The 24,761-nt window shown below is 44.1% G+C and overlaps 6 protein-coding genes across 6 annotated transcripts in view; 3 read left to right on the forward strand and 3 right to left on the reverse strand.

Annotated features, from left to right (window-relative positions):
* Positions 1-11,261: 11,261 nt before the first annotated feature.
* On the reverse strand, positions 11,262-13,049 carry LOC128297622 (membrane-bound transcription factor site-2 protease). Its single transcript, XM_053033303.1, has 2 exons — positions 12,909-13,049; positions 11,262-12,845 (listed from the first exon to the last, which is right to left on the reverse strand). The coding sequence occupies exons 1-2, from the start codon at positions 12,981-12,983 to the stop codon at positions 11,388-11,390; spliced, it is 1,533 nt and encodes a 510-aa protein (XP_052889263.1). The 5' UTR covers positions 12,984-13,049; the 3' UTR covers positions 11,262-11,387.
* Positions 13,050-14,005: 956 nt separating this feature from the next.
* Positions 14,006-16,526, forward strand: LOC128297625 (uncharacterized). The gene is made up of 2 exons (XM_053033306.1): positions 14,006-14,406; positions 14,482-16,526. The coding sequence occupies exons 1-2, from the start codon at positions 14,319-14,321 to the stop codon at positions 16,308-16,310; spliced, it is 1,917 nt and encodes a 638-aa protein (XP_052889266.1). The 5' UTR covers positions 14,006-14,318; the 3' UTR covers positions 16,311-16,526.
* LOC128297626 (transmembrane protein 129) lies at positions 16,478-18,006 on the reverse strand. The gene is made up of 3 exons (XM_053033307.1): positions 17,435-18,006; positions 17,144-17,273; positions 16,478-17,063 (listed from the first exon to the last, which is right to left on the reverse strand). Exons 1-3 carry the CDS (start codon positions 17,899-17,901, stop codon positions 16,497-16,499), a joined length of 1,164 nt encoding a protein of 387 aa, XP_052889267.1. The 5' UTR covers positions 17,902-18,006; the 3' UTR covers positions 16,478-16,496.
* A 758-nt stretch (positions 18,007-18,764) lies between these two features.
* LOC128296934 (transmembrane protein 39A) lies at positions 18,765-20,453 on the forward strand. The gene is made up of 3 exons (XM_053032466.1): positions 18,765-19,182; positions 19,250-20,035; positions 20,110-20,453. The coding sequence occupies exons 1-3, from the start codon at positions 18,847-18,849 to the stop codon at positions 20,341-20,343; spliced, it is 1,356 nt and encodes a 451-aa protein (XP_052888426.1). The 5' UTR covers positions 18,765-18,846; the 3' UTR covers positions 20,344-20,453.
* Positions 20,333-20,987, reverse strand: LOC128296935 (LYR motif-containing protein 2). The gene is made up of 2 exons (XM_053032467.1): positions 20,811-20,987; positions 20,333-20,746 (listed from the first exon to the last, which is right to left on the reverse strand). The coding sequence occupies exons 1-2, from the start codon at positions 20,847-20,849 to the stop codon at positions 20,492-20,494; spliced, it is 294 nt and encodes a 97-aa protein (XP_052888427.1). The 5' UTR covers positions 20,850-20,987; the 3' UTR covers positions 20,333-20,491.
* Positions 20,988-21,224: 237 nt separating this feature from the next.
* LOC128301892 (sine oculis-binding protein homolog) overlaps positions 21,225-24,761 on the forward strand; it is a 34,893-nt gene continuing 31,356 nt past the window's right edge. Inside the window, exons 1-2 of the mRNA XM_053038564.1 lie at positions 21,225-21,331; positions 22,820-23,435. Of these exons, the coding sequence (XP_052894524.1) occupies positions 23,349-23,435 (87 nt within the window). The 5' untranslated portion in view covers positions 21,225-21,331; positions 22,820-23,348. The remainder of the gene's footprint in view (positions 21,332-22,819; positions 23,436-24,761) is intronic.

The raw sequence follows: 24,761 nt of genomic DNA on the forward strand, positions 1-24,761 counted from the left end.
ATTTTCAAAAAATTACAAGATTTTTAAAGAAAGAATAGAAAACAGAAAGAAAAAATTAGAAAAAAATGAATATTTTACACGAAATTCTCATTCGTTTCAGAAATCAGAAGGTGTTACTATATTAAACCGTGATGTACGGAAGTGAGACCAATTTTAGTTATATTTACTACATAATATTATGTGCAAAAGATGCCTAAAATGTCTCGAATGTCTCGAAATTCGAACTAAAACCGTACTCTCCAGCAGATGGCCGGAGCTGAGCTGATGGTTGAGAACTGAGGAAATGTCTTCAGTTATGTAGTTATGTTAATATCTCAAAACGATTGTGCTTGTATTAATACGATTTTCTTCCATATTATAAACAGAAAAAATATGTTCAAGATTGCACTGTTAGTTATTCGAATTGCTGATAAGATAAAGATAGTAAAAAAAAAGATTGAGCAGGCTTTTGGTGGATTTAATTGCTCGAACAACTGCAGCTGATCTGCGCCGCAAAGAGCGTAAAGTATCTTTTATATCAATAGAATCTATAGCGCAAAGCATGCTAATTTATCCCGTCAACAGCTGTTGGAAACGGTTTCGCAACATCCCGGATGTGCCTTCACTTATAGTAACGGTATCGGGTTTGGCCTTCGCCACGTTCTTGCACTGCAAGGAAATTACGCTACAGTTTCTGTTCTTCCTATTGCCTTTATTGTTCGGCCACTTAAACTGCGGCCACTGCAATGCGGTCAATGCGTCAATGATCGTTAAGCTTGATTTCCCTCCGATAAATACATCCGAAACGAAACCCATCCTTGTGGTAAGCAGCGAAAGCGACATTGTTGGAACTGTTTACGATAACTATTATAAGTCTGTCTACACGTTTAACATGCACGGCGCCACGGGTGGTGCAGAATGCAAGCTGGTTTTTGTTTGTTTTGAGAAACATTCAAAGCTTAAATCAATCGTTTTGCTATCCCATTACATTTACTCGACGAGCGGTGGGGAACGGTGAAAAACTTTTTCACCATCGCTCACCTGTTGTGCTTTGGTTTGATGTATTTTTGCGTGATTAAGCGCACGAAAAAAGTAGCCGAAGAAATAACAGCTCTTTTCAATTTCGATTTGCATTGCTGTTTTCTCTGCCCAACGGGATCGTTTTTTTTTTGTTCCCGAAGGATTCCACTCTCTTCCCCAAACCTCTTTTCCTTTCTCTTATTGATGGAGTGAGAGTTTTCCAATTTTTGCCCGACAGTGATTAATCACCGGACGTTCGGCAAAAAAAGGCTTGAACGGGTGGAAGAACTTTCGCACAGAGTAAAGTAAACAGCGTTCCGGGTTCTGTGGCAATGTGAACGGATGTTGCATAGGAAGCGAAAGTATATTTTACTCTTTCGATTTTCTCAAACGTTATGGTGCGGAAAATCAATATCATATTTAAATATTATATAGCATCAAGATGGTTATGGACTGTTTACTGAATAAAATTGATGAAAGTTGGTAACACTGAAAGAATGTAAGCTGGTACGTATGATTTTCTTTCAAGTTTGTTGTAAACGGATTTAATTGATGACCCAGTCAATGGAAAATATGATTTTTCCCCGTAAGAAAAGGTGTTAAAACAGCAATAACGCCTTAAAGGATCAGAAACTTGCACCATTTTTGGAAGCAAATAAAAATAACCTTTAAAAGCTTTCAAAGGAAAGATTCCGTATGTTTCATATGTTTCATAAGAAAACCCATTTCCTTCACATATTGGACAGGTTAACAAATGTGTCTATCCCACTGCACCCATGAAGGGCCTCATAACTGTTTGAGTGGCAAGCAATAAGTGGAGCGCGAAGGGAGAACATATTTTCTTGCTTTTGGAGTGTTCTGAGAAGGTTTATGAAGATGCTGTCGACGTTTTCCAGTAAAATGATAGACTCACATACTCGTAACGATTGGAACGTGATCTTTGGTCGTAAAGATGCCATTAGGCTCCGCCTGCTTTCTCCCATACGTTCAGCGCACCGAGGTACCGCTCGTATGGGCATTACGTGTGCGAGCTGTTTGATCAAATGTTTTGCCAACTTGCGTTTGAGATTATCGGACAAACATCGATTTTGTTTGCCTGTTCAAAGGACAAAAGCGCAACCGGACACATCCCATGTGCTTGCTTCACATCAAATGAAAATCGCTTGATCTGGTTCGGTACACCTTTGGGGCTGTTTTCGTTCAGTTCAGGTTCAGTTGCGCACAGGAAGCAAATGAAGGGTTCGAAGGATTCTCGATTGTGGCTCCATGTTCGGGAAATTGAATCCGATAATATCAACTGTGGAATGTGGGTGTCCCATTGTGGTACGGTTCCACTCCTGCTGGATCTGAACTTTCCTCCAGGAGCGCGCAGTGATATCGATCTCGAAAGCATCTACTATTCCCTTTCCAAAAAAAAATATGGAACGATGACAGGATGCAAAAGTGAAAGGATGCTCACTCCAATCCGATCCGGTCAGTTGAGTTCCAATCGATCCACCGACTGCTACCTCCCTCACTTTAGATCTATCAGGTTTTGTTTGAGTTTTCTGGTCAGTCGACGATTATACGGTGTGTATTGTGGAAAGACACGCAGCGCACCATCGAAGGACTTTTTGAGACCGCAATGCAGCAGCTTTAGGTAATCGCTATTCGGGAAAGTCTTGCACACGAATGACAGTGAAACATTCTTGTCGTAAGTGTGTTGAAGAATAGAATGTTCCCCTCTTGCCGTTGTGTATACAAATTTATTCAAATCAAAACATATGTACCGCTGGGGTGTTTAAATACCCATCGGCTCGCACTCTGGTGACATTTCGTGCTGGCTATGACAATGCCATTAGTTGCTTGGGAGAGCAGTAAGTAAAGAAGAGGGGCATGACATTAATCACGTATTTGGCGAGATTTGTGATGCATGTTGATTTTCATAGCTTACAATGAGATGTTTCTACTCTCTGGTGTGTTTGGTACATGTTGAACACAACGTATTCACCAAGAGTAAAAGCTTTGAATTTAAATTTAATTTATGCGTTATATGAGATTGGTTTTACGAGGAGACGATAGACTCGAATCAAAGGTCTTTTTTTATTATCTAGGTATTAGGACTTAATTACTTGTTAAACCTTCTTGAAGCCACTCACTGTGAAGCGTCAATTCAATTCTTTTAAGATATTATCCTGGTGTTTACAATAATAATAAAAAAAAAGATAAACAATAATAAAAATACACAATAATAATATCCTAAACGAAGTGATAACATATTTTTACCTCATTTTGGTCTAACTCTGGGACTTCTTTGTCCATATGGATGATCTAAACAGACTTTATGGCCAGATCGTTCGGTGTCATGCTAATGACGTGACCAAGCATGACCATGTCTCAGAAGCCAAAGCGAGTACTGGGGCTACTGGGAGCTTCGACCATTGTGTTTGAGTAGAATCATTTAATGAGACTTTAGAATTTCCAATTGATATCCAATACCCTAGCGAGTCCCAGCGTTGATGCTATAGTCGATATTAAACTTTGTTCCAAATCAAGCGAAAATTTTAAACGGTTTCGAATATATCTGCACATCATCCATTATTTAATAGAAAAGTCAACATTTTTTCATTTGTTTGACTAATTAATCTTAAAACTTCGTCAAATTGGATGAAATAGATAAATAAATAATCTTCAAACTTCATGATAGACATCCAGCACGTGGGAGAGCCGGAATCAAATTTTGTCTGAGTAAAAAAAATAACAGTTGAAAATTAATTTAAACAAAAAAAAATTAAATAAGTTTAAAAAAACGTTATTTTTGTAAACAATTATAACTTATGAAATTTTGTAGTTAAACTGTGAAATTTAGGGGCTTTGATCGGTACTGATTTGCCTTTCAAGCGTTATTTCAATTTAAAATTGTTTAAACATTGAAAACATGTGTTTAAGTACGCTGATGAGCTTACTCTTCGAGTTGCTTATCGGAATATGGATTGGTAACTTTTATACTATTTCGAAGTTGCGAAAACATTTAATTTCAAGACAACACAACAAAATATAAATATTTCGAGATTTAGACAAAGTTTGACCTCAAGGGAAATAAACAAGAAAACTTTGCAAAACTCCATCACTGGGTGCCTCAACCAGGAATTGAAGCTACATAATATAATCGTTCATATAAAACGTACTTGGAATATGAAGTGTGCATTTGATACAAATAAAAACTCGATAAATTCCGAAAAATTGTTGAATGGAATGATTAGCTGAATAGTAAATTTATTCGAACGAACATATGTTAAGAGCTACCGAAAAAATAGCCAACGGAAAAAAATCAATACGATACCGTCAAATCTGATGCAAATTTGGTATAATCATGATTCGTTTTTTATGAGCATTATTCCGACCAACCGATGCAAAGCCATTTCGCGACCGAATTGATCCACGCAAAACTTTCGCACAACGTGGAAACGTTTATTTTCGCTTATGAAAATAGCTACAAAAGAGAACGCTTTTGCACAAAAACAAAAATCAAAAAAGACCACAGCAGTACGAAAAATCGACCCATCAGCAGAAGGTACACACGCTAGCCTAAACGGAAAGTGGAATAAATATGGGGCTGGTGCTGAAACCGTTTGGTGAGTGGTAAAATTCCATTTCACCAATCACCATTAGAAACGAAAACTTGCCATTTCGGTGTTGAAGTACAACTAACGCTTATATTAATCCAAATAAAGTATGGCAACAATGAAACAAAGCGTTAGTTTTATATTATTCGATGATAGTTGTTACGTAATGGACGGCTAATCGCTGCTCCTGAGACATTCGGACATTCTTCCATATTTCTTTCCATATTCTTCCATAAAAAAATATGCATTTTAGTTTTGTCACAATTTAAAGGTTAATAAAGTGTAACAATAGTTCTATAAACTCTGAAAGAAAACATTACATGTATAGATCATGTACAGAAAAATCATATCATTTTTATCATATCACAGATATTCACAGAAAGGTAGTTAATTATTTGTGGACAATTTTAGTGACTGTGATTTAACTAACTTAATTTTTCAGTAAACATTATACAGGGATTATGCATGAAAAAAGATGAAGATTATCATCTTTTTCATCATATTTTACCTATTTCTTTCGAATTGATAGGTTTGGTAAAATAATATGCCAAAGCATGGAGATCTCTCAACCCTGCATATAAAATATTTTTTTAACTTCTTTACAGAATTTTGGTAATAAATTCAGATATAACTTTATAAATGGACCACCCGGGTCCATCGGGGATCGTTGCGAGTTTTCCTATGATGAAAAATTAATTAAATGTATGGAAAACTTATTTGCAACTGGAATAATTAGAAATGAATAAATTAATTCTAATGAACAATTCCTCAAAGGAATACTGCGACATAATGGGTTTTCAAATCATAATAAACTGTAATTGATTTCTCTCTATTTCACATATGTGACAAGAAGCTCAGAATAGGCTTAGGGGAGTATGTAACAACGCTGAGACATGACTACTGCTGACTGACTCGAGAGAATTATCACAAGCAAATTTACGACCAGTACATACATCATCTTTATCGTACCATAAGCTCGCTTTTCGGTTATGGAAATCTGTGAGAACACAGACAACTACAACACTCGCACACCAAAATGTACCACCAAAAAACAAATGTTGCAGAAACTTTCTTTCTTCGGAGTGGCAATCACTAAGCCCGTAAGGGCTCAACTGTGGATTAAACGAAAGGCAGGCGCAGATGATTAATTTGTCGTTAGTTTTAATGAGTTGCAAAGCACTGACACATATTTGCGGTTGCCGTTGACAGCACGCCCGATAAGCAAATCGTTACGGATGGGATGCAAGTGATTAATGGAGCCGGTAGCGAATTATTAGAAAGGCGAGCAAGTAATAAAGTGAAACATTTCCATTTGATGAACTGATGAGCAGCACACGGGTGAGGATGAGGGATGCTTAGGACTATAGCTGAAGTGCAAATTAAGATTAATATGTTGAATGTCTTGAGCTTGAATTAGTTATTTATTTGCTTCTTTAATTAGTTTGTTGATTTATGTTGTAATTTAAATAGTTTTACTAAAAAAACCCTTAAGTCAAATTCAGCTTTAATTGGTTTTCAACAAAAAATATTTACTTACGCATGTTTTCAAGTAATATTTAAATAATTTTAACAACAGCAAACAAATCAGAAAGCAATTGATCAAACAATATAAATGAAAGCATATTTAGTACATTTAGTACATTTGGCAACTCTACTTACAACAACAAGCTTTATAAAATCAACATCAAACTTATCCTAACACACAGATGCACACAAACATCTCAAAAAAAAGGAACACAACACAGAAACAAATACAGTCAAACCTAAAGAGCTTTACTACCGAAATGAGCTTAACTACAACAAATAAAAAAAAGCTTACCGTTGGAATTATGATTTGCATTGTTGTTGTTGTTGTTGTTGTTGTTCCCATTGTTGTGGTGTTGATTGGCCGCATGTTTCTGTCCGTCGCCGTGGGCCATCATTCCGTGTCCGGCATTCGGCAGCTTGCCCGGTATGCCACCGATGCCACCGACGACCGGTAACGAGTTGGCGTGCGCCAGATTGACCGGATGCGGACCATGATGGCCCGGGACGGTGCTGTGATCCGCCGTCGTCTGGATCGCGGACAGCGGTATCGCGAGACAGTTGTTGCCGGGCGCCTGCAGACAATCCTGCTCCGACTTCGGCAGTGGCGAGTAGGCAATGATGGACCCCCGGCCCGAGGATGGACTGATACGGTTGTACCGTCCACCGGTGAGCTTGTCACTCATCTTGTTGCGCTGGTCTGGTACGGGCACGGACAGGCGGTGCTGGTAGCTGGACGGCACTGGCGGCACTGGCGGCGCTGGCTTTGGTCGAGACGCAACGGATGGATCCGGCTGGTGGTCAGTGTCAGATCCGGCACGTGCCGATCCGTACTGATCATTCTAGGTGTGCCTTGTCTGCCACGATGGAACCCACGATGGTGGCGTTGTGTCGGCTACTGCATGTTGGGGGTCCGAAATACACTCACAACACCTGCTGCGGTCGAATTTGGGTCGCTGCACTACACCTGTGATACACAATTTTCCCACCTTCCCCGGGAGTTGAAAAGCACGTCACGAGCTTTGGTTTTGCTATAAAAAATAACACTCCGATATGTAACGCCGTCTACGAAGAGGCAGATAAATTCGTCACACTAGAAGAACTTAAGCAACTCCCCAACCGTACTGAGCAGAGTGCACGATTCGATTCACCGATGGCATCGCTAGTAGGCGACGACGACTTTCAACTGACAGCTCTTTGAGTTGGGAAAGATTGCAATTGAACGATTGACACACATCGCAAATACAATGAAGCGTATACCCAATGCATCCCTCAACTACACACGTTGACTACTTTTCGTTGCAAAATGAACACGGCGACACACATTGCTAACGAAAACACTTGTTTTGTTGTCACTTTCGCATATTTATTCGCATTCTCTTCTCAATCCCAGCGGATCACCGGCCCGTGCCGCCTCACTTCTCACCCTCCACTGCTAAAGAATTCCCACGCTCCTGCCCATCTCCCTCCCCCACTCTCAACATAGTGGTAAGAAGGTTGAGGTTTTCTTTTCTGTACCGAAAGAAATTTCCGTTTTTTACGCTATAATTAGATAGCACAGGCTAAGCGGTAAGTAGCATCAACAATCATCATCATCTGATCGGTTCTCTCGCTTTCTATCTGCATGCGTACCGCTCGCACCCGTACCTCACGTATCGCAATATGTTATCTCGCGATCGGATTCCTCCGGTTTTCAGCCTCCGCTGAGGAGCTATGTTTATCGTAACCTTTTAATTTTCATTGCAACAGCTCGATAAAAGTGAAACAAATTTAAAAAAAAGTACATTAATGCCATCAGTAGATCACGTCGCCTGTTTCGTACGTGGTGCGATATGTCAGTTGTTTGGTTTTCCTTTTGTTACCTATTTTTGCAAACAATTTGCGGCTAAAAGTAATAAGCTATCAGTTAAAATGCTTTCCACTGTAATCACTCTCTAAATGCAAAATGTGTTGCTTCTGCATGGGCACTAACACAAACCTACAGTTGCAATCGAATCGAATGTCCTTAGTACAGCAAACGGTAAACAACAATGTGACCGCACTAGACGCTTGCCAAGCAGCAAAACAACAAAAAACCTTCACCGTGCGCTACACACTTGCTGTACACACCTACACACGCTTGTTTGTAAACCGGGCCCGCGTGTCGTGTGGCGCATTCGGCAATACAACCGCGTAACGCACAACGGACAGTGCAGTAAAGCAAACAAAAAAAAACTACACTCACACGCACCCACACACACACGGAACTACTGTCACGCGGTTGCTGCTGGTGCTGCTGGTGCACTACACACACGCGTTTTCGCACACTGTACCGTCACCGGCAAGGACGACCGCTACCGCACTGCTCGAAAGCGTTCAAACGACTGCTGCGTTTGTGGCTTCGAAGGCGACGAATTTTCCGCAATACCACCACTGCTACGAGAGCGCAGCACACCGAGCTGGCGTGAGAATGTGTGAGCGAGTGTGAGCGAGCGAGTGAGCCTTCGCTCTCGCACCATTCCATCCATTCGTGGCGAACGCGGAACAGGCACTAGATTTTTTTTTTCGGCTTGTTATTATAATAAAAAGGCACACCAAACAACAGCGCGGAATTCACCATTCTTGAGAGAATGGTATCGTGGTTTGAGCAGGAATCGAAATAAAATGCCAACGAATGGAGACGCCTGGTTCGTTGTGAGGTTTGTTGATGTTGTGCACTATTGCGGGAGATGCCAGTGATCCTGATTTTTTGGGGGGAGAGCAACGTCTGGGAGAATAAATAGCACCCAGTGAGTAATGTAAGGCTCTAGCACCTTATAGTCTTTATGGACCGTCAGGAAACTTAGTTAGAAAGGAGAAAAATGCGACAAATTTTGAACGACAATGAAAACAATTTAGTAAAGATAATTGAATTAGAGATGAGAAGTGAAAGTGGGATCGGTTGATCCAATCCAATCTCAGTTTAAAAATATCAGTCATTTTAATCCATTAATACAAGATCAATTGATCCGCGTTCAACGTTATTTGGGGATGATGATCCCTAGCGATCACTGTTGTATGGGAATGGCGACCCCATGCGTTCATTTGTATCTTCTTATCTATGAATCACAACAACTAAAACATTGCATACGTGTGAAATTCACTTACCTTTTTCTAAAATAAAAGCATTCGTGATAGTTGGTTTGAAGATGGATTTATCTTTTATTTCGATTTTTATTTTGAATATTCCAGTAATGATTTCAACCTTAGGGACGTTCTCTGATGTGGTTACCAGCACAAGATTACTACTTGGCACTCTGGGCCGTTTTAAAGATAGGTGAAGACACAAAAGAATAAAACTTCTACTGTTCGGTGTGACGCATGTAACTTGAACAAAACCTTGAAATAAATAACCTTACTGTGTTGGTAGTGGTCGTTACAAATAAAATGATAAGGATGTTAACTTTCGAATGTACATAGTGGGATAGCTACAAAATACAAAACAGTGCTGTGAGACTAGCTACCTTCTCGGCAAGTCGGTGCACGATGGATCTATCTCGACCTTTCTGGCGGACACATCAACGCCATCACTCCATCTCAATTTGAGTTCATTTTCCTCTCTAACTAAGAGGGGTTAAGAGTGTTTCGTCAGTTTTGGACAAAGTTCATGTTTTGGAGACTTCGCAAAACCAATGATGTCTAAGTCATCAGCGTATGTCAGGATCTGGATTAACTTATAGAAAATGGTTCCCGAAGATTCCACCTCCGCATCGCAAATGGCCCTCTCTAGCGTTATGTAGAAGACTAGACAAGAAAACTCCTGTCAACAAGTCCTTAGAGCTCTTTCCATCCACCATCACCTGGCATGTGACGCTCTGGTAGTTTCACCTTTCGCTCGTAGTTGTGTATTCGTTTTTTGGTAGTAGAGCCTCACTTATGGCGGCTGAAAATACCTGTTGGACATTATTGTCCTTTAGGGAGTTCGTGTTGAGTCGATCCTGTGTGTTTGCTTTATCCCCCCTTGGCGCGGGAGTGGACGATTCTACAACGTACCACTAGATCAACCCAATAGTGATCGGAATCGGTGTTGGCACCTCGATGTGTTCTGACACATACAGGCTTGATTGTCTTCGGCGACTTATCAACATGTGGTGGATCCATCTGAGGATACCTACGAGGCTTTGTGAATATCCCTACGCACAAATTTAATATTTCCAACAACCAGACTATTTGCTGCTGCAAACTTGACCAATCTACTACCATTGTCGTTGCTGTGCTCATGTAAACTGTGACTACTGGATCATTATGAGGTTACGCCTGGGACGCTGGTCAATGATTTCGAGCGGCCGTAGAACAGATCCTTCTCCTCTTCGTCCTTATCCTGCAGTAGTAGCAGCACGAAACGATCGGTACGAAGAGCGGCAACAGCGCGACGCAGCGAGGGGATTGCCGGAAACAAAATCCTTTGTTAAAAGAAAAAGCCAGGTGATCCGGTCATCACGTAAGGGGGTGTAGAGAATAGAATAAAATAAAAATACGAGAGAGAATTCAAAATTTGAAATTAAAGAAACCTAGAGAGTAAGAAGGAGTATAATTAAGAAGGATCAGGAGCACTCATGTGCGAAAGGATTACCAATCAACACAACAGAGGATCAGTGAGAAGATACTTTCGGAGAGAGGATCGGATGATGATTAGGAAGACGAGCGAAAGGACAGTCAGTTTTTGGACGGAAAATAAATCAGCAGTCTAGTTTGGTTCAAATGGCAAAGGAACGCAAAAGAATTATTTAGTAATTAGCAAAATGAAAGCAGTCTGTGTATCTCCGAAGATCTCGCCTTTCCCAACACTCGCGACAGCTGATCTTGGCCGACATGTGCTTCAAGAAGAAGAGGTTTAACAACGTCCACAACTTCAACTGTTGAAAGTAACATTTCCCTGTACTTAATGTTATCGTTTAGTTTTAGATCTATGATCATGTTTATTCTATTGGCTATTATCATTACACAATATGTTTTTCCTATAAATGATTGCAATCAGTGCGAGCTGCTAGTATGCTGATGCGCCATGTTACGTGACTAATAGTTTGCTTGTAAGAAATCATCCTTACCGATAGGTGCTTGATTCGGTTCTGCTTTACTATCCAATATAAAAAACAAAACTGTTCTCACCTAGCATCTACTGCTAACGATTCATGTAGCTGTAAGCTTCTAAAATTTGAATTTCCTACACAAATGGAATTCGATGTTGTATGGCCTTGTTTTGGACCTGCCACCCAATGGCGTCCACTTTGCTGCACACCCTCAAACGGACAGCACTCGGGAGAGCGACAGCCAAAACACTTTGATAACCAGTATGAACACGAACAGTGTGCCAATAACGTTGACCGCTAGTGAAATCATGTCCCGTTTGCTTTTCTGCGGTATACGCTGCTGGATGGTGCCGTCCGTCAGCAGCGTGTTGACGATATGCTGCCCATCGAAACCGTAGCACGGCATTACGTTGATGAACGCTAAGCCGATCGCAAACACGGTCACATACTTGAGCAGCAGCTGGATCGAGTCGGCAAAGCGTGGCGTAAACAGGCCCGTCTTTGGGACGAAGCGCGAAACGTGCACCGTTCGGGTTGCATCGCCCGGATGTCCAATGTAGATGACGTCCGGTTTCGACTCGCGCCGTATCTGCATGATCGTGGTGTAGTTGTTGATGCTTGGCTTAAAGCAATGCCCTTCCGAACATTGGCCGTTGTGTTGACAGTAGCCGAAACTGTTCTCGATCGTTTTGCGTATGTTGAGGCACATGTGCTGCGGTAGCGCTACATCGTCCTCGTTCGCGTCCACCATGTACTCGAAGCAGCTCGATGCGGTGTTTTCGCTGCCGCAACACTCAATCAGTCCGTCGTTTTTGTGCGACATGGGTACGGATTCATCGTTCAGGTGTACGAAATCAGTCGACACGCAGTAGGCCGGTGGCGAATGGATCGTGTGAAGCAAACACTCGAACCAACTTTCCACATGGTGTATCTCGCAATTGTTGATCGATTTTATGATGTCGCCCTGCTCCAGCCCGCGAGATCCGGCCATGGGAGAATTGTTTTTGAGTGCGGTCACGATCACACCATCGCTGGTGCGATAGATCGCGGAGAAGAGCAGTGGGGTGGAAATGAACAGCAGGTACGTGAACAGTCCCAGCACCAGATTGTGCCAGATGCCGGCACACAGTACGCGCAGTTTCTTCCACAGCCGAAGCGTATTTAGCTGGTCCGAATCGAGCTGCGTGTAGGCCATCGGTATGATTAGCAGCACGTGCAATCCAAAGCCCTTGATCTGAACATCCTCGAGCACCGCCGCCAAACCATGCCCCAGCTCATGCACAACACTATTTATGGCTAAGGCCGCAATGTAGTAGCCAATTTCGTTGATCGGTAGATTAACGCCAGGCACAACCAGGTCAATTTCTACCATCCGCCGTACGGGTGTGCGGGAGTCTCCTCCTACCCCGCCCGAGGTCACCACCCGGGCCGATTGTCCGTGAAGGTTCGTTTGGAAGGAAGATATTACTATCATCACCACGGCGAATGGCATCAACACGAGGCTCAGGTAGACGCCGACATTGAAACTGCAGTCAAGTATTTTCGGATACTTTGTGCTCCATTTCACGATGGACCGGTTCAGTGCCGTCGTGTGCCACTGAAGGCGCAGGAACTTTACCGTCAGTCCGGTCCCCCGCAGGAATGCATCATATGGGTAGTGCATGCAACTCTGGAATGTTTTAAAATGCTGGCTCAACAACGAAAAAACAAAACGAGTGACCGTGTTACATACCTTGAAAAATCCATCGAAAAACAGCAGCACTACGTACATCAGTACCACAATACCTAAAATTACAATCAGCTCCATGTTGTCCAAACTTCATGTGCGTGTGTCGAGAAGCTTTATTACAACAAATGCATTATGGGTTGCGCTAAAATAAAAAATCTCTTTTGCAACCACCGGCAAAATGCATTCTTTTGCATGTTTTGGTTGATATTTGACATCTGTTGTCAAATGGGGATGGGTTCTGCGGGATGGATCGGATTGAACCGCACCGATGTACGATGGTTCCATGGCCACCACTACAAGCATTCGATCAGATCCGTAGAACCCAGAGAACAATGGTTGGAGTTTGTACGGTGCAGTTACAAAATAAAGGTAAAAGTAAAAAATCGAGCAGTACAAACCGATGTACTACACTATACTACATGCACCTATAGGCATTTAAACATCTCATAAATATAAATTCTGGTAAATTTGCAGGGAAGTAGACTACAGTTTGTTAAAGAGCGTCCAAACTGCAACCATAACATATGCTCGCATGGTTTTCTAGCAGAAAATCGGTGTTTCTGTTAACCAAATTGGCATGGTTTTATGATGATTTGGCAACACTGAACAGACCGCAACAAGTGTGGACGCAAAATCCCTCTTGTGGCACAATAAGATTCTATTTTATTGCTGAAATACATTATATTCGCACAAAAACTATGCAACAAGTTTAATTCTATGCTTGGCTTGCAAAATGTGTAAACCACTTGCAAATTCAAAAAATTTAACATATTATTATTTGGTGCGTAGACCAATAAATGCCGATTGCATTTAGTGGTTATATTTCAACCTAGGCCAATAGTCATATGATATTTGAACTCAATGTCCGGAGAGTTGGTCGAATTATTTCCTTTTTGTGCTGAAATTGTTAACTGGGTACGCCAATCATTAAACTGATCGAAAAGGCGAGATTCAACTGCTCGAATGATGGTCAAAGTGATCCGAAATCTCCTCAAATGAGACCAAGTGAGACGACGCTGCTCGAATGCCGGAACGGTGAGAAACAGAAATGCTCACTTGACATGAACACACGGCCACACAATTGTTCTGACAAATGCTCTCCAATAGGTGCATCAAACGCGACGAAAGTTAGTTCGGGCCGTAAAGACGATGCATTTGTAGAAATTGTAAAAGAAACTTTGCATGAAACGCATTTTGCCAATTCATTTATGACCATTGCGCAGGGAGCGCATAAATAAATGTAGCTAGTTTTGTGCAAATAATCGTGATCGTCCAGGTGCGTCGTTTGTGATATCGCGCGCGCGCTGCGCTTCCTCTCTGTCCTGTTCGCATACCACCGACGGGCTGTCAATCGGTGAAACGGTACTATAGTGCATTTTGTTCTTTTCCTTCCGCTCGATGTGGGCTTTGTAAATGAAAATGTTTCCCGTGACGCTCATATCGCGTCTGAAGTCGATCCTGTCGGGCGACGGAAACGGAGTAGGCCTCGAAAGCAACGACCGTAAGCGAAAAAGTGTTGTGCTACAAGACATCGATTCCAAGAAACGCCGAATGACGACACTGTCTTCGATTCCAGCACCGGCAGAAGAGATCCGCAACCGCAATAGCAAAGCGCCACCACTAAATTCCGTGGCAGGTAGCATACAACAACTACAGAATGGTTCACACGGGGGAATATCCAGATCGTTGGCAGGCGCACGTCGGCTGAGTGAAATTACCGACATGCCACGGGTAAATCACGTTTACGGATCATACAATGTTCCTGCGCTCGTTTCGATGCATCGTTCGCTGGCAGCTGACAGTCGTAACAGTGATACTAGCAGCCGTTTCGAGACGGTAGCCTCACGACCGCTGGCACGACGAAGTGGGCAAGCTCCACCGCGGCTCATCCCAATAAAGCACGCCATGTCACGACCGTCGATTGGTCAACGTGCAGGGCCAAAACCATCCACTGGCGGTTTGTTTAGCCAAAACGAGTCACCCCCTAGGGCGGACGCGAGTTCCGGTAATGTTTCGTTCCTTACGAACGACTTCCGTAACTTGCTGCGTACCAAATGCAGCAGCGGGTTGGCGAGTGGGTCCGAGCAAACATCCGCACTGGATCGCGAACTAAACGCAACTCGAGAGGCGAGAAAGAAGTATGAATCGTTGATGCAAAAGTTTATTCCGATCATGAACGAACCACCGGAACGGGGCGGTGCGTATGATCGATTCACAAGGAAACCCGTCAATGGGGACATTTCGCGACCGACGGCGCAAAAGCCGTCATCGGCCGAAACACTCGACCTGACCGACGATGCCGATAGTGAGGCCGGTAGCGATGATTGTGTGGAGGTAGTGTCTGAGAGCAAAGGTGACCGCCTGTTTCTGCCGCTCGATTCGGTGCTAATGTTGGCGCAGGAACAGGAGTACGAAATGAAGCAATCGATGGCATCGAACCTACCGGAACCGGTCAACTCGGTAAAGGCGCGGTTCGAAACGAAACAGTTCTACCGGGACGATATCATACAGGATGTGCAGCAGCGCTACGGTACGCTGTTCAGCCAGCGCAAATCACTGATCGAGCAGGAGAAGGATCGTCTCGGCAGTCTGCGTAAGACGACGACCGTGCAGGAGAACGAGGCGCGCAACAAGATGCTCAACTATGTGTGCTCCTTCTACAAGTTCGATGTGCTGAACGAGACGGAGGCGAAGGAATCGACGCCCGAGCCGGAAGAAGTGCCGTTGCCCGAGCTGACGAAGGACCAGATCGATCAAATGCATCGGAAGCTGCGCACCGGCAATCAGGTGGTGATGACAAAGTTTAACCTCCAGATCACCGGTAACGATCTCGTGACGCTGCAAGATTTAAACTGGCTGAACGATGCAGTTATAAACTTCTACATGGAGCTGCTCCGGGAACGCAGTGAGCTAAAGCGTGATCAGGGCCTGCCGAAGGTGTACACGATGAATACGTTCTTTTTGCCGCAGCTGCTAAAGATTGGCTACTCCGGTGTGCGTCGCTGGACGCGTAAGGTGGACCTGCTGGCGCACGATATAATCGTGGTGCCGGTGCACGTCGGCGGCATCCACTGGTGCATGTCGACGATCGATCTGCGGCGTAAAACCATACACTATTACGATTCGATGGGTTCACCGAACAATGCCGTGCTGAACGCGCTCGAGCAGTATCTGTGCGAGGAGTCGATGGACAAGCGGAAGACACCGTTCGACAAGAGCGGCCTGACCAAGCAGAACATGCGCGACTGTCCGCGCCAGAAGAATGGTAGCGATTGTGGTGTATTTAGCTGTATGTTTGCCGAATTCTTAACGCGCGATCATGCGATTACGTTCGATCAGTCCAACATGCCGTATTTCCGGAAGAAGATGACGGTGGAAGTAATGCTTGGCAAGCTGCTCACGTAATGCGCCTGCTGTGAGAGGGTGTAAAAACCGTATGCTAACATTGAATAAACACAACAGCCACCTAGAGTGAACGCTTTTCGACATGTAACCAAATGTCCCCCCAAATTTGTGCTCTCACAAAAACGATATCTCGCTCTACGTACTACCCCGTTACTCATCTACTTCTTTACTGGCTGGACAAAATATTTATTCTTCAGTTTGTTGCACCGGCACACGATTCTCCAGGTAGCATACGTCCCGCACGCAAAACCGCGCCCGGCACATCGGGCATGTCGTTTTCTTGCTCATCCACGTATCGCGTTCCGCACGCTGTTGCTGGGAGGCGAACCAGGTCGCCAAGCATCCGACGCACCACAGCGGCCGGCAACCGCACGGCTGGCAGCGTTCCGATTCTGCCAGTATCGCCCCATGCGTATCTACATCTAGACAGTATTTGACAATCTTCACGTCCGGCAGCACCTGCAGACAGGCGAGACAGCAATCACCGTCCTCCGGGTGGTGCGTGCTAGCAACGGTCGGGTTCAGCGCGACCTCCTCTTTGAACGCGTCCACAAACCGCTCCGTGAGGGAACGAAACTGTACCGAAGGCATCACCACGATCGGACGCTGAAGTCGATCGCTCAGTTCCTTGATGTGGCCAATGTTGATACGTATGGTGAACGGTTTGATGACCTGCGTTACCAGTGGTTTGACGAGAATGTTAACAAACTCGGCCGATTCGAGCGTATCCGTGATCACCTCCTTTGTGTCGATCTGCAACAGGAGATTAGGGCATTATGAGGAGTGGGAAGTTCGCCGGGTGCCGGTAATGACGCGAATATTAACCAACTCACCTTGTACGCGTACAGATGTGCTTCGCTCTGCGAGACGATGTTGTGCACGTACATGTTAGTTTTAATGATCCAACTTTCCGTAACAATTAGCGTTGAGATGGCGTTCGAGCGTATGGAAATCTTCGTATCCCTTAAGGAGGAAAGTAATTGCAAGGATAATGGGTGTGCGCGTGGGTGAGAACGTAGGGCGACGTGGGGTGTATGTGGAGCGCCGGTAAAACAAATGTTTATTTAAGAATAAATACATGATACATTCGAATTAAAGCCCTTCAGCTCTTCTCTTATACGTACCGCCGATACTCGTCGTTAATGTTGGTCGCTACCGATCGCCAATCGGGTAGGTCTGGTGTCGTCATGAGTTGCAGCTGTTTCGCGATCGGATGATTACTCCAACCGTTCTGTGCCCAGTAAAACACGACAACCAGTGCTGTGGTTAGCAGCGTGCCGGAACCGCTGCAAAACGTGTTCCATGCCGTGTCGGCGAAATATGATGTGGTCTGGTGCATTACCATTTCGTGCGGATTGAGCCAATTCATCACCCAGATGAAGATGACATATCCGATTGGTAATGTGGAATGGATCAGCAGCTTTACGCTGGTCGCTTTCATGTGGTACAGCACGAAATCGGTCTCTGCCGACAGGTAACGTGTGCACAGCTGATTTACCGTCAGCCCAACCGATTCCATTTCGGACGTTGGGAAAATCGTAAAGAAGTACAGCATAACAAAGACGATGATGTAAATTATGTGCGGTACCATGTTGCCCAGCTGTGCTTCGGAGTGTGCGGGAACGAACAGAACAAAACGGGGGCTGGGAAAATTAAAGAAAGAAAATGAACGTTTCTTCGGCCAAACTATGCAACTGACCTTTTCGGGGAGAAAAACAAATAACTTTCGTTGGCAGTTGTCAGTCTATTGTTTATGGCTCAGACACACGCTGAGAGCTCGAGCGAGACGAGAGTTCGCTCAGCCCCGGACTTTGACAATTACACGCTTCAAACGCCAATCGAAACGCTTTAGGAAAATGACGGTCGGCTGTTTAAACAATTGTTTATATTTTGAAATAATGTAGGTTCCGGCCATCATCTTCTAGCCCACTTTGCATTACAATGCTCCTGCTAGGGGTTTGTAACGTACACGCAGATATACCAAGTATACAGACAAAGAAGACCGCACAACAACGTGTTGAAGCTCCCAGACCCAGTTCTCCCATCATGCATATCTATTCTGCCGGATACAGGTGCTCCCGATCGAACCAGACCGAAAAGTTATTTGTTTTTTGATCGTGCAGAGAGTAATGAACACACAGCACCCGAATTAGGGCGATCAAATCCTCCTGGAAATCGCAACAGAAAAGTGCGGACCAATTTGTAGCTGCCGTGTAAAAACAGCTTTATCGCAATTGATACAGTTGACAGTTGTAGCTGTCACAACAGGGATGCGAAATAAAAACAAAGTGGGAATACCACTAAAAGAGTGTGCATTGCTCAGCTCCGGTGCTCGGTGCTTAATTCACTACGTATACATTTTACTCAATTGATTGGTGGTTTTAATGATAGGCATTTAGGTAATTTGTGCCCGGAAGTTATGATTTAGATTCCCAACTGGCGGGATTACTACTTGTGAACGCATCCCGATGGTGTTGGTGCGGAAATTGGAACCGATAGTCGAATTGCATTGAGAAATACCAACCACACCATCGCCATGACCGTAACGAATCGGCGCTACCATCGGGCACACCTTTCAGCCTCGGTCCATTTTCAGCAGACGGCCGGTCCATCTTCCCATACGTTAGCGACGGTCAGTAGCGGCAACAGCAACAATGCGTCCAACTGTCCGGACAGCAACGGCGAGGATGATGGCGGTGCCATGTTTACACCGTTCCCAAAGCACGTGCCGTATCCGAACGTGGAGCAAAGCTCCGAACTGATGAACGAGTTGTTCATATTCTGCTTCACGATCCTCGCTAGTGCGACTCAGTTTTTGCACCTGTACCGATCGGTCTGGTGGCTGCCAAATTCTTACAACCGGCAAGCAGTGGTAAGTATAGTATTTCGGGGGAGAAAGACTGGTACGCTTTATCAAATGATGCTTCGTTCGCTTGCAGAACTTTTACCTCATCGACTGGGATCTGGCCATTTTTATCGACATAATGGCTAGCCGGCGGCTGCTGTACTGTTGCATACTGAAGTTCATCGATGCAAACTGTCCGGAAGCGTACGTGGATGTGAGCAAAAAGGCGGCCAAGTATACCTTCCTGGCATTTGTGGCGATCTCGTTCGTTGCTTGTGGAACTCAAATTTATCAGAAAGCCAGCTACATACATCTGTTCGTGTTAAGCTACCCATTGGTACTGTATCTAATGATCTTTGGGTTGAATATGGAACAGTTTCTACGTACGATCGTCGATACGGAACCGAACTGTATTAACGGAATGCCATTGCACAGCTGTTCCTCAAACCCTGGCTCGATTCGAACGGAAATTGATGCACTAAAGACGGACTTTAACAGCCGATGCAAGCAGGTTGTTTTTACATCACTGCTGAACGCGTACTATGCCGGATTCGTGCCCTGCGTGCTGGCATCGAAGCATCTGTACTACAATAACTTCTGGACGACGCAGCATATGGCCTGTGTGTTTGTTGGCGGGTTAACCATGTGCGTGACGTACTGCTTCCCCATGCGATACTGTGACGTTTTCCACCGCGCAGCACTACATCTGGGCCAGTGGCATCGGGTGAACAATCGATCGAACAGTGCGCCGGCATATACCTGGTCGAAGACGAACATTTACCCGCACGGTACGTACGTGCGCCACTTGGGAGAAGTGTACCGATCTGTGGGCTACTGCACTTCGGCCATTCCAGCTAACAGCAGCCATTATAGATTTTACGTAAGTGTAAAGCTACCGATTTGAGCGGTACGAGCCACAGGATTGATTACACTTAATTTTGTTTTTCCTTGCAGGCAATTTTTAGCAACCATGTCATCATATACATGTCACTGTTTGCGGTGCAGATGCTGCTCATCGTTTTACAGCTTGCCATATTTGCCCTAACGCCCGAATGGCAGAACGTGCTGTCGGTCGGGTTTCTGCTGCTAACCAATTTCTTTACACTATTTCGGATCGCGCGCGATTACTTCATTGCTCGTCGGATATATGCCAGCGAACCACTGTTTCTAGGCATGAAGTTGCAGTAGTAGCCGTTGCTGCTGCACCATCTCAATCTACACAGTAACGGACGGTTGTTGGCCGACGTTTGTAATTTATTGAACTATGCGATATAACTCTCAATACATGAACTAGTGATTAACAGTTTGCAATCTCAAACCGGGGACGGTTGTTTGATTAGCTCTGCTTCGCGTCCGAACTACTGCCCGGTCCGGTTCCACTCAGCTCGAGACTGGTTTGCAGCTCCTTTAGGTTCCGGGTGCCATGCTGCAGCAGCATCTTGATGGCTAACTCATCCGTTTGGTTTCGGTTGTTGCGAAAGTCAGCCCTTGCCCAGTCCCGTAGCTCTCGCCGGCTTCTGGCATCCGGAACATGCCGGATGGTACGAAATATGGTACGGTACAGCTTAAGCACTTCTTGCCGGAGCATGAACTACAAACAAAACACAACGGATTTGAAATCTTGAAGAGTATAAGTAATCGAGTTAATTTGTTACCTGCTTCAGGTTCAGTGCTGCTTTCGGTATTTTCGACATGGGGCACAGTTGAGTAAATTTCCGTACGTTCTTTCACTGCATTTAAGAAGTATAGCGTTTAGGCTGGCCAAATTTGCATTAAAAAGCTAATTTCATGGCAAAATGTGTGGAAAGGAATATTTCTCCGCCGAAGCGGACCGAAGCAAAATAATTGTGACATTTCTCTTTGTTTTGATTTTAACCGGGCGTTGTGCAATGCGACCCTAGCAGCGAAATCAAGGTTGGTATTGCCCATTAGCGTCAGTTAACCGTCAGATAAGTGTGTGACTGTTTTGGCCCGTACTATGCATACAACTTGCCCAGTGTGCGTTCTGAACGCGCGTTCATCAACAGTGCGAACGCACCGGTACGATGGCATGCATTTGTGTTTTGAATCGCGGGAAGTGCGCACGAGTTTGCCCTAGAGCGTGTTGGCGCCAAGTTTCGTGAGATTTTCTGCGTGCTGTGCAGCAGTATGTAGTGTGTGTGGTTGGTTTTGCAAAGTATGAAACGGGTGCTGTATGCGTTGATTTGCAAGAAACAATTTCATGTTAAGCCTACACGAATGTTTCAGCCAATATCGAGTGATTTGTTAAAAGTGGAGAAGAATGTGATACACAACACTGCGTGTCAGTCTATTTACGCGAGACAGTTTTATTTTGACCGGGAAATTACGTACGTTGTAAGATCGCTAGTACTAGTGCGGACTGGCAGTGAGCAGTGCTGTGAACCGCCTGGTGTAATTTAATACCATCTTTGTTCCCCACGAGTTCTGAAGATGTGCTTGATCATCGTGTCATGTTGAAAAAAGAATAGAACGTTGTCAAGGGTGCCTCAACCTTTGCTTCAAAGATATCGGCAATCTTGGTGAGATTCTTCAAATCGAGACGTTTTGAGCGATAGTTATCATTCATTAGAATCACATTGGAATTGTTCAGTGAATGGTTGTGTGTAAAAGGATATAAAAACGATTTTTAATCACAAACGCCGTATAAAACAGTATAAAATAGTAAACCTAATCTACGAATCTACTGCCATATTGATGCGTTTGGAATAACTAACATAATTGCGAACCGATCATCACCATCCCTTCCCATCCCTATGGCACGATCAAGCAGCGTCCAATCGGATGGTCTTATTGCTCAACGTTTCATTCGTCGTAAACAGTGCCGTGAAAGATCAATTTCAATCATTAGCATACCAATCTTTCCCAAACGAGTGCTTCGGGAACGATGTCCCTTCCCCTCACCGCGCCATTTCCTTTTCCTTCGTATGCGAAGGGGCTTGTTTACGTTTTTCCAATTTTTCATCGCATATCATATCACACGAGCTTAAATCCTATTCCCCACACATTTCTTTTCCGAGTGAGGTGCGTTTGATATTAGAAAGGCTCACCGCGCGCCGATGGACCGCGCTAGATGCGGATTTGCTAAAAATATTATCTAAAAAAGGGAGCAAAATGGTGGAGTAAAATAAACACACACTTACTCCCCCTTTCCCCACCAACGGTGAAGCGCGATCGGGTCGGACGCGCGCGCGACACGCTCGACAATGTTGCTATTCCTGTAGATAAATTTATTAACAGCAAAGCATTAAAAAAAAAAACATTGCATTAAATTTAGAGCCGATTTATAAATAGCCGGGCGCGGGAATGGATGGTAGCCGTTGGAAGCGTGAAATCGAGTTTCGCTCTTTACGGTGGTGCGCGCGTACAGGTTCGAAGCATCAAAAATGGTTTTGATATCAGGTTGCTGATTGGCAACCGTACGGAACGCACCGTGGCGTTCCTTTGGTGTGCTATGGTTTCGTTTTTCCGGGTTCGGAAGATGGCATGTTATCCGTGGTGCGCGTTCTAATGTGACAAAGAATTATATTAATAGTCGCTTACGTTTGGAGTGCACAAAGTGTGTCCTGAAACGATGAAATTTTAAAATACTCTTCAAACAAACAAATCACCTCAAAATTAATTGGAAAACCCTTTAATTTTACAGCCCGTGTGCGAATAATTTGCGTGATCATCCAGTGCACCAGTGGACCAGCGGGTGAAATGTGTGTAGAAGTTAAACTGAAGCAAGTTTGCCCAACTCCACCCGGGTCACCGGCGCTGGGCTAGCTTGAAGCACAGAATCATTACGAACGGAACGATCCAAATTCGTATCGTTCGAGGGCTGCCACTCGCCAGCCCGGTTCCCCCCCCCCGGCCTCGTGTTGCACGCGTTTTGCGCGTATCGAATGACATGGGAGGAATTTGGTGGCATGTGAACGGAATCATATTACGGTGGTTCGGTACGGAAAGCACAAAGAACTACCACTATCACCTTTCCCCGTCTGGTCGTCTGGCTGTGTGAAAAACAAATATATCCCACCGTGGCCAGCCAGCCGGGTTTTTGGTGGTGGAAAGTGAAAGAACGAAGATATCCTTATCCGTAAGCGGAGCGAACAACTAGAAGCTTCGTGCGTGTGTTTTGTTTTTAATCCGATACCGGCAGTGTAATGCAACCCTGAGCAAACCGGGTTACTATGGCAACGGCATCATCATCGGCGAGTACGTCACCGCCACGGATAAAGGTGAAGAAGGAGATCTGTACCGATAATGATACGATCAAGGTGAGTAATATTTGGTTATTTTCATTTTGAATTTTAGTTGTTTTCTATATGACGAAATTTTTGCCACCGAATTACTGAACAGAACATTCGATTCTATAAATATATGTGGCAGTGCTTTCCGGACGATAAAGTTGGCATTGGATCGTTTGTTCGGTGCATGTGCACAGTGGTGAGCAATACGGCACACCATGGCTGTAAACCGTATCAAGTTTCAAACGGCACGCGTACTCGAGCTGGCCACATGGTGGGAAAATCGATACTAATCGATCGCTTGCAGGTTTTTTTTTCTTTGCATATATGGTTTTATATTCCATTTTAGTGAAAAACACGTTTAAATAATAGAACCAGTTGATGGAAAACGGCAGAAAACAAAAAATTATTAAGTATTAAAACTTATTTATGTTTAATTGCTTAAAATTTCGTGTTAAATGCAAATGGAAATACAGGGTGTACGGGTAGTAAACTCCCTTTGTACTCTTTGTGTTTTTGTATACTTCGTGGTGACTTGGTGTTGTATTGGTAGCGGCGCCAGTCTTCACACGACAGTACCGGAGCAACTCCTCGTACGCGCGGGACTGACTATTTAGTTACGGGTATAAAGAAAATCAAAGGTAACCGGAAATGACAAGCCTTAAACCTCTTGAAGTTATTGGGTCGATAAAGAAGAAGATTTAAAATAATCACCATTAGCTCCGGTAACAGCTTCAATTCTGCCGCGGAACTTTGGAACAAGCTGATACTACAGCTTGTACAGGAAGGACCTCCATGGGAAGGAGCTGATATCACAATAATTCCTTGGGAATTCCTTGGGAACTAACAAGACTTTCATGTTGATGAAAGTTCTATAATTCTATCCTTCTAAAAAGTGCTCTATTTTAAATCGGAATAAGGTTCAAGGGGCTGAGAGGCCAATATTTTGGTCTAGTGTAGTTTTGAAAACAGTAGTTGAAACAGTAGTAGAAAATAGTAGTTTGACAACTGATGATCGGGTTCGTGACTCTGAATCAGATTTAGTCAACACTAATTTTAAACGTTTTCAACATACGCCCTCATTATCTCCTTATTTTGATGATCGGCACGAATCTGCGTGATACTAGTGATTCTGTTCCTTCGGGGTTGTTCCACTGGTCCTTGTATGTTGAAACTGGTTTAATGTATGTTGAAAAAAAAAACGATTTAACATAAAGGAATGCAGTAAAGTTTGCTCAGATCGCATGTTTCAGGAAATTCTGAACAAATACTGCTAAGCCCTACCCGTCGACCATACGCCAACTGGCCAGAACCTTAGCTAACACTACTTCAATTAAAACTGGTAGCATTCATTTT

This window comes from Anopheles moucheti, chromosome 2, assembly GCF_943734755.1.
Source record: "Anopheles moucheti chromosome 2, idAnoMoucSN_F20_07, whole genome shotgun sequence".
Classification (NCBI taxonomy): domain Eukaryota; kingdom Metazoa; phylum Arthropoda; class Insecta; order Diptera; family Culicidae; genus Anopheles; species Anopheles moucheti.